General features: G+C 35.3%; 1 protein-coding gene across 1 annotated transcript in view; it reads right to left on the reverse strand.

Annotated features, from left to right (window-relative positions):
• The window catches only part of LOC122067486 (5'-nucleotidase SurE-like), an 8,573-nt gene extending 3,157 nt beyond the window's left edge, over positions 1-5,416 (reverse strand). The window contains exons 1-6 of the mRNA XM_042631337.1: positions 4,797-5,416; positions 4,554-4,648; positions 4,211-4,278; positions 4,081-4,124; positions 3,783-3,860; positions 3,503-3,656 (exon numbers count right to left, since the gene is read on the reverse strand). Of these exons, the coding sequence (XP_042487271.1) occupies positions 3,503-3,656; positions 3,783-3,860; positions 4,081-4,124; positions 4,211-4,278; positions 4,554-4,648; positions 4,797-5,089 (732 nt within the window). The 5' untranslated portion in view covers positions 5,090-5,416. The remainder of the gene's footprint in view (positions 1-3,502; positions 3,657-3,782; positions 3,861-4,080; positions 4,125-4,210; positions 4,279-4,553; positions 4,649-4,796) is intronic.
• Between the last annotated feature and the right edge of the window lie 4,342 nt (positions 5,417-9,758).

Consider the following 9,758-nt stretch of genomic DNA (forward strand, 5'->3'; position numbering starts at 1 on the left):
AGCCATATTGCATTAATGAAACGCCACATTGTAAACAGACATAATTTGGCATGCTCATTACTTTCACACAAGTCACAAAGAATTACTTGCTCCAAGAAAAATGCCACATCATTACATTCAGGACACCAACAAAAAATGGAACAAGTTGAACAAATGAAAGGAAAGCTAACAAACAATGGATCAAAATTATCTAAATGATTACAAGATTACTGTATTCTGCAACCACATCAATACATGAAACCACACTTTCCAAAACTTCGTGCTCTCAAGCTATCATTTTGGCATTATAGTTTCTAAAAAATGAGAAAGAAGAGAACTGCACCATTACCCAATGTGCCTTATGTGCATATATATATATATATATATGTATATATTTTTTGGGAAAAAGAACACAGCCTGGTCAAAATTCACCTTGACCCCCATGCAATAAAAAATCCCATCCATGTTGATGTCCATGTATGTGCTCTTATTGGCCCCTGCGCTGGTGCAAGGGCCACGATACTAAACAGGGATCTATTGTGCATATTTTTTTGAGGGGTGGGTGGAAGGGGAGCTACCATGGTTTTAAGTATCTCCGATACCGATACGATACCCTCCGATACGTATCTTAAATTTAGCCGTCCGATACGATATACACCGATACGATACATGAAATTTTTAAAATCCTTTCGTATCGATATATATCCTACAACACATACCGATATGCATGAATACACCACCAATACACATCGATACGATACGATATGCCTCGATACGACTATGGAAAATATAAAATTAAGGTAAAATGTACGTTTTGGTATGTATTGATACGTATCGATCGGTACGTATCGGTATATATCGGCACGTATCGGTGAGTATCGATATATATATATATCGGTACGTATCGGTGAGTATCAATACGTATCAGTGAGTATCGGTATGTACCGATACAGTGCGCTACGGTCATATAATGGCCAAGATGGGTAATTTTTCAGAAAAACACGATTTTTTGAAGGATTTTTGTTCCAAAGTTGCTGTCAGCCATATTTCTTTCTAACTGAAATGGAAATTAAGGTTGGGAACAAGGATTTTACATTTATGGAACAACTACAAACCTTGAATTCTTAGTACGATACCCTCAATTTAGTGTTTATGCATAATACATGTTATCAATAGTTTTTTTTAACAAATTCTTTATGCAAAAGTGTTTAAAAAAATGTTTCCTATCCATTTATGTGTGTATCTTTAGCGTATCTTAGTGTATCTCCGATACGATACGATACCTTCAGATACGTATCTTAATTTTGGGCGACCGATACCGATACTTTAATCCTTGGGAGCTACTTTCAAAATAGTGAGCATCAAGGTTGATGAAAATAGTGAGCAACCACAGAAGTATCTTAAATGGCATAACAAGGATTCAAGCAACCATGAGAAGAACTGTGATCCACAGCCACAGCATCATCTGATTTAACAAATCATATCCAAGTCCTCATTTGAGCAAAATGCATGGAAGGAGTCAAGAAAAAGCAAGCTCAACATTCAGGATCATCCTGTTCCTGTGTCATCTTGACATAGTTTCAGGGTTGAGTATGGTTTCTTCAATATTCATTTCTTTATTACCATCATTTCAGGTACCTATTACTCTATCTATCAGGACAAATGACTTAAGATTGTTGCTCACAAAACAACTTCACACATAGCAAGATTATAGAATCTCCTTAGAAATTCTTAAGCCATTGATATTGCTTGCTGAGCTCCAGAAAATCTAATCACAATGCAGCAATTTATACCCACCACCTTCCCTTCTAATAAGATACATTTTTATAGAGTCAAGTAATCTTGCATGTATTTTTTTAATGAAAATTATAGCATCCTTATTTGCTGCTCATTGAAGAACCAAGTAAGATGACAAAGATATGTATACTAGACAAGCAAAGCGATTCATTCACAGGGATTTCTTTCATATTTTGGTTGAAATGTATCAAAATATTTCCGTTAATCACGCATAAAAATAATAAGTCAATGTTTCAATCAATATCCTGATATGACATAACATTTTGGCCACATCAACCAATACAAATAACAAACAAGAAGCTCATCATTGACATTAAGAATACATAGACTAAGGCTATAAACATATCATTAATTTTAGAAACCACCCCCCCCCCTCAACTGATACCTTTTTACTTATATTTTAAAACAAAAGATTGCATTTTTCTATGAAATTCAACCACTTCGTTTAATTCGTTTTGCATTAACATCCTGGAGCTGGGACCAAGAATCACTATCAACCCACACCCATGAAAAACTAGTAAGTCACTTATGTACATATATGTCATAGTTTTCTGCAATGTCAGAAGTCCAAATGCATCAAGATTAGCATCTAACACCTTTCTGCGACGACAAGTAGATGTAGTGACTATTTAACCATGAAAATGTTTCAAAAAGAGAATAGGGAAAACCCCTCTTTCCAAAAATTCTATAGGAAACATTAAATTCAGAACAACTTTCTTCCCTTTCTGTTAAAAAATCTAGTATGTGCAATGAAGTAAAGAAGGGGAATCTTCAAGTTGACTGCATACAAATGCATTGGTAGTCATTCTTAGGCAATCATTCTTAAGTCCATATTGATGCTTACTCTATCACTTCTTAGATAATTATCAAAATATTTTCACCAAGTCCTTGATTTCAACAATATCTCCATTATATTAAAATATTTCCACAAAATATTGAGTTTAAAAACATGACCTTTGCTAAAAAAATTGGGAAAAAAGCAATCTAATAATCTCAACTACAATCTGTTTCCAATCATTCCAAGTCCAAAAGAGGCCTCAAAATTTGGATTTTAACAAGATTCAAACCCAAGAAGTCTGCTCCAATACACTTAAAGCACCTCCTCATCATGGCTATTGTACTTCATACCAATCTTTAAAATACATATCGAATTCTACTAAAAGGTTAAGACTGTATGTTCACTCCAAATGACAAGTGTCCAGAAATCCCGTTTCAGTCACTAAACAGAATAACCACTTATATGAAATTTGCAAGTAAGATCCAAAGCCTGTGATTTCAAATCAGAACATGACAAAAGAATCGGACTTTTTTTTTGGGGGGGAGGGGGGGGGGACATGTAGCCCTAAGAACCAACTTTCCACACCAGTTCCCCAATTTCAGTCAACCAACACTAGCAGAAGTTACTCAGCTCTATATCTTCTTCATTTTATTTTCCCTAAGCAATGCATTGTCCAGATATCTAACAAAGAATATCAAAATTGCTAGTCTTTTGACATAGAAAAACATAAGGCACTGATATATATTTATATTTATATATATATATACCCGACAGTTGGACTACAAATGAAATCACTAGATCTGGTCAAAGAAAGATCACCATCACATTAAAGCCGGATCATATCTCTTTAAACGGTATTAGCATCAAGGCTTGCAGGTAACATAATCCTGGTATCAAATGATATTCAGCACCCGGAACAAAGTTTAAACTATGGTTGAAAATGCAAACCTTGTTTGTCAAGGGAGAAGTGGGAATCTCTATATTCAGTAAGCGACTTTTGGGGAATAGTCCTTTCTCAATATCTCTTATGGCTGCATTTATCAATGGTAAGCACACATCAACTGCATCTTTGAAATCACTTTCATGGCTTTCATCTTTCTTCCTATCAACAAATTACAATGAAGCAGCTTGAAACATATTTATACAAAAAAAAAAAAATATATATTAAAATTAAATTAAATTAAAAAAAAAAAATAAAGTACCCAAAAACAAGTAAACATGCACTAACCAGTTCAATGATATCGAGAGAGATGGTATACCACAGATCAAAGCTTCCCTTGCACCGGAAACAGCACCTGAGTAGAAGCTGTCGGGAGTTCCAAGTAGATTAAACTACCAAAAAACATGAAGACTATCCAACCAAGTACGTGCAGCAACTTCAAAAATTGGAAATATAATATGGTTCAGGGAGTTCTTAATGGATCACCACTTTTAAAGTTTAAAAGGCCCCAACTACATATAGAGACAGGAAGAGGCTAGCATCCAAGAATAAGTTAATAATATGAAGGGAACAGCATGGTACTTACATTTGATGACCACAACTTGAACCCCTGTTAATTCCACTGATGACCTGAAAAACAAACTCAAAACCTTATGATAAATTGATGATTGTGAAGCCAAAGAGTCATATGAAGAGAGGAGAAAAAAAAAACATACCAGCGCTGGCTTTGACCAAGAAAACAATGCACCCGACAGAGATAAAGAGACACAATCCACAGGAGTTCCTGTTCAAAGAATCAAATCTCAAAAGGCAAATACAAATAAAATGATGGCCAAAATGGCAAAATCAAAATGAAATCAGTGAGACACATTACAAGCGTGATATCCCAAACCCCTCAAATTGGTGGAGAAAAACAAGTAAATTGAGCAATATTCAGGTCAATCAAACTACCCCACAGTTGCATTGACCCAATTTTCATTTTAAATTAAAGAAAAAAATAAGTAAAGTAAAAAAACAATTACGGGTTGATATGGGGAAATCCAAAAACGTAGCATTTACCAGAAACTTCATATGCTGTGGCCCCGCCAATTTCAGCCGAACTTACAGCAAGCGTCTCACGAAGCGTGACCGAGTGACCCGAAACGGATTTATCCCTACACCAACACAATAACAACTAAATAATTGAACTCAACAGAGAGATAAATCGAAATCAAAGAAAGGACTCAACATACCCAGATGGAAGAAGTTGAGAAATTTCAAAATTTTCAAAAGTAAAATTAATTAGAATGAGAAAGAACCCACGATTGAGGAGCGCAGACGTGAACACTACATTGGCCTTCTCGGACAAGAGCTTCGACAAGGAAGAGAAGACCGGGGGCTTCAATTCCATCCCCATTGGTCACCAGAACAATGGGTTTAGAGCAATCCGTGGCATCAACGGCATCCAAAGATGAAGAAAAAGAAGAAGGAGCTTCGGTTGATTCATCAGGCTTCTTGGAGGGTTCTTCTTCGTCGCCCTTTCTATTAATTAGAACCTCTCGAAGATTAGAAACCAGTGAAGGGGGTAAGAAGTTGTTCCTCACAGAAGTCGTCATCAAGTTAAGGATCCAACGTCCAAATCCAACGAAGAGAAATGATGTTCTTCTCTGTCACAGAGAGATTAAGAGCGAGAGAGAGAGAGAGAGAGAGAGAGAGTAATGAAGATGAGATGACGGGTTTTGGAGGGTTAGTGTCTCAAACCTTAATTCAAGGAAAGGGAAAAACCCTAAACAAAGAATGGAAATACAGTCCGGGCAAAGAGGGTAATAAAGCGCTTTGATAGAAAAAGGTCCCCTCCAGAAGAGAGAGAGCGATGAGACCGAGTCTAATGGCGATTTTCAGAAAACACGCGAAGAGAGAGAGAGAGAGAGAGAGAGGGTTGCTTGTACCGATCGGAGGGGGAAAGGATAATATTTTTTTTTTTTCTTGGGTTTGATGTTTTGAAGGGAAGGACGGGAGGACGGGAGTTAAAAACATTATTAATACGTGGCAACAATTGGACGGTAGATTCTGATGGGACCCACATTTGATACGAAGATCCCCAGGAGTAACAAGTGATGGTTGTGGCGCACTTTTACTAACAGAATCCTACTCGTGCTAACAGCTAATAGTTGTGCGTTGCCACAACTGAACGGCCCCTGTGTCGGAACAACTTTTCACAACGTGGATTGATGATGTGGTAAATCTATACCGTTGAATATCTAAAGAACCTTTGTATTAGGCCGTGTTTGGTGTATGCATTGTTGAAATAATTTCTGGGTATAGAAAGATATTCTGAAACGATAAAAAAAAAAGATAAAGCCAAAACCAACCGTTCTATTATTAGTTGGGTTTTATATTTATTCATTTTCATATCAAAATTGATTCAATCTGATTAAGTCGAACCGAACTGACCCATGATATTCCTAAATTCATATGGTTTTTTCTTTTACGTTGTATTTTTTTTATATTTTTTTTATTAAAGAAATAATGCACCCTAATTTTATGGCCAAAAAATACACATAGGCATCTAATAAAAAGGGACAAAGACTTTTTTTTTACATCTTCCTCTATCTTGGAGGATGCGATTAGATAGCATTATTTTCCCATTTTTGGTAAGCATAGAATTGGATTGATGGAATTTTTATTTTCAACCAAGTTTTCAATTCTATGCATTAACGCCTCACTTTGTGAACGCGCACACAAAAAGAAACACACTTTAACGTTTGATTTCAAACTTGACGTCTACAGAAGGAAGGATGTGACCTAATTATGAGCGAAAATTGGGTCCCACATAATCTTCTATGTAATCAATTGTTCAAGACTGTTATAGCCATATAGGTGTCCACTTATTTTTTTTTTTTACTCCAAAATAATAAAATAAAAAGCCTAAAGTTGTTGGTTGTGCTAGAATGCATGCGAAATTGAAGAAAATGAGAAGAAATTTTCATCATTTCATGTGTCTTGAAGTTAAGAAATTGGAGACAAGATACCAAATAGCCTGCTAATGTTATGGTTCATTCAAACTTTTAGGCGACACACCCATTGAGTTGTGAACAATTTATGGAGAAATTGGATTTTTTTTTTGTAAGAAAAAAATTATGAAAAAATGAACATTTCATGATCGCTCGGCCTTGCATCCACATATAGAGGGTGCGGTGAAATGACACCCACTTACCTATCATCCCTATGAAATTGTAATAATCCACATCTATTGATGTTTATGGACTATTGTTGCCAGGAATCAATTGGAGATTGAAAGCCTATCCTGCAATAACACAGAAGGCAGAGAGGCTCGGAGATGACTCTGGGATTAGTTTTCCGATGCCCAAGTTAGAGACTCATACAACAATAGTAAGAAAGCAATAGTGAGTGTTTACCTCTGCCTGCTCCATTGGTTCTCTTTTATAGGATTGGATCCTGTAAAGTCCTACTAGGAGACGTCCTTCTACTTATGATAGACTTGAGGCAGTTTGAAGAATCCTCTCTCGTAAGTCTCCTTTTTCTACAGGGAATATTCCCTTCCTTTGGAGATTGTCTTACCTCTCTCCTTCAAGTGAGTGGAGTCCTGTTATGATCTATTACGGAAGGAGGGCTTAAGTTGAAATTGTTGGTTTTCCATGGTAAATTCAAATTTCCCTTGAATTTGGACGTGTGTTTAGATGCCATGTGTCAACATCTCGTTGGGTGATCAATCTTGTGTGTATCATGGACAACCCTCACTGGCATGAGGGTCACCGCTCTTTTTCCCTTAATTTGAAAATGAAAATTTCATCCTAGCACAAAAAGTACTTATGTCAAATTCATATTCTGTTTTTCCTTATGTATTATGTATTTTATTTTAGAAAGATGGTTCCATGAAAGGTAGCATGACTTCTACACCAACATAAGTACTAATGGGAACGCACGTGGAAGCATCAACATCAATTTGATTTTCGTCTTTTATGTTAGGTAGGACAACCATTTCATCATCCAATGTGTCTTGGTACAAGGGCCACGCTGCCTTTAGGGTTCTATTCCCATTATATTAAAACAAAAGGAAGAGGATTTCCTAAAAGACAACGTGGCTCCTGCACTAGCAAGAGGCCTAAAGGAAATGCACGAGGAAGATCTACAAGGGTGAGATTTCCACTTGCATGGTGAGGTGGCCATTACGCCCCCTCTACCTAAACCTACACTAGGGGTGTAAATAAGTTTGGTTTTGATTTATAATTTGGGTTTTGGTTCGATTCAAAATGTAATGAATATAAACTAAATTCAAATCAATTAATAATCGTTTCAACTTTTAAAACAAAACCAGTAGATTTGGTTCGGTTCCTAATTGGTTTTCCTTTTAAAACTTCATTTCATCAAAGGTGCAGAACAACCTGAAAAAGAAAAGAAAAAGAGAATACGAGGTTTAAAAAGAGGAAAAAAAGCCTGCATGTTTTAAATGAAGAAATAAGAACCATTAGATTGAAGTTTAGTTGAAACAATTTTTTCCCATGTCCCTTCTACCCCTTTCGATATGGTATTTAGGAAAAAAATTCCTTTTCTTCCCAACTGAGAACCCAAAAAAAGAACCATTTATGGGTTCACGACTGGGGGAAATTTTGGTAAGAAGTAAGGCTTTATGAAACATTGAAGGAACTAGAATTTACATTGAATGCTCAACATTTACTCATTAATTCTTCACCACTTGGCAGCAATTTGGGTGAAAATTTGAGGGATTAAGCCTTACATGTGTAGTTTTAATAAAAGAATATTTAGATAAAGAAAGGCACACGTTTCACACAACACCAAGGTGAGGAACCACACACATGAAAGGTCAGGAGACAGATTCAATTAGTAGAGGGAACTCATATTGTCTAAGAAAAGAGTAGCAGTATGGCCCCTCAACTTGTTATATAAAGGCGTATGCGAAGGAAACCCCACTTGGGCATGTGGGTATTTTTTTTTTTTTTTCCCCTTTCAAAAGCTCTAATTGTTTTCATGTAAAAAGATAGAAAATGAAAATTATCTTGTTTATTTTAATATAAACTATCAAAAACAGAAAGACAATGAAACTGAGAAAATTTTCCATGTAATGATAACAAATAAGCAAACAGGACCTTAAGAAAACTGATTTTTTTTTTTTTTCCAGTCACTTTCTTGTCATGTTTGGTTGCTCTTAAAGATAGTGGAGTGAGAACATTGTAACTTCTTTGAAATGAGGAGGAAAATAAGAAGATAAAGATTTTGTCAACAGGGAGTCTTTCTCACGTAAGCGTATAAACATTTCAATTTTTGAAAAACTTAAAAAAAAATTGAAAGGTGAAAGGAAAGAAGTAGTAGGATGAGTTTGGGTAGTGTTTGTATATGTAAGTTGGATGGAAGACTTTGAGCATATGTGGGTTTTCAGTGTTTAGACTGATGGCGGAGTTAACATTGTTGATTGTGGATTGCTTTCAACATGTCAATAGGAAAAAGGTTACTTGGTTTTTGTGTAAATTGAGACTTTTCTTCACTTTCATTTTCACCTAGTAACTCCCCCTGGCCAATCTAAATTAGGCCTCAACTTTAGTATTATAGCATTTTATTACTCATTGATTGATTTTCTGATATCTTTAACCTTTCAGTGACATGAATCAATTAAGACTACATATAAGCTTTGCATAGGCAAGCCATTATCTCTATTAATTGGGTCACTACCACAAAAGTTCAAAAGCAACCATCTTACACCTGAGAAATAACTAAAGCAACATAAATCATTATGATCATATGTTAGACGTTGAGTGTTAATCTTGACCAACCTAATATGATGGAGAGATTAGTTCTTAAAATTTTTTTTTTTATTTGTGTGATTTTGTCTATCTACGTTGACTTAATCTTTCAAAATTTAGATCCAAGGGAAATTTGGGGCTTTGGCTCGAACCATATGGACAATTTAATAAAAAGTTAAGAGAGAGTTGGGATTAATCACACCGAAACGTCAACCATGCATATCACTCATTATGTTTGCCAGTAATTTCTTTTTTGTGTTCTTTACTTTTTAATTCTTGATTCCATTTTATTGAAATATTTTTTTGATAAATGAAATATATTTTTTAGAAAAAAATCATTTTTTTGGTTTGAATGCAAGGAAAAAATCTAAATATTTCCCTAAAAAGTGGATATATTTTACCTTCATTTTTTTTTTTTTTTCTCCACGAGGAACCCCATAAAATAGGGAAGATAGAAAAATATATATTATCTTCCCAATAATTGATTTTTTGTAGAATTTTGTAG

Source organism: Macadamia integrifolia, chromosome 2 (genome assembly GCF_013358625.1).
Source record: "Macadamia integrifolia cultivar HAES 741 chromosome 2, SCU_Mint_v3, whole genome shotgun sequence".
NCBI classification, from domain to species: Eukaryota; Viridiplantae; Streptophyta; class Magnoliopsida; order Proteales; family Proteaceae; genus Macadamia; species Macadamia integrifolia.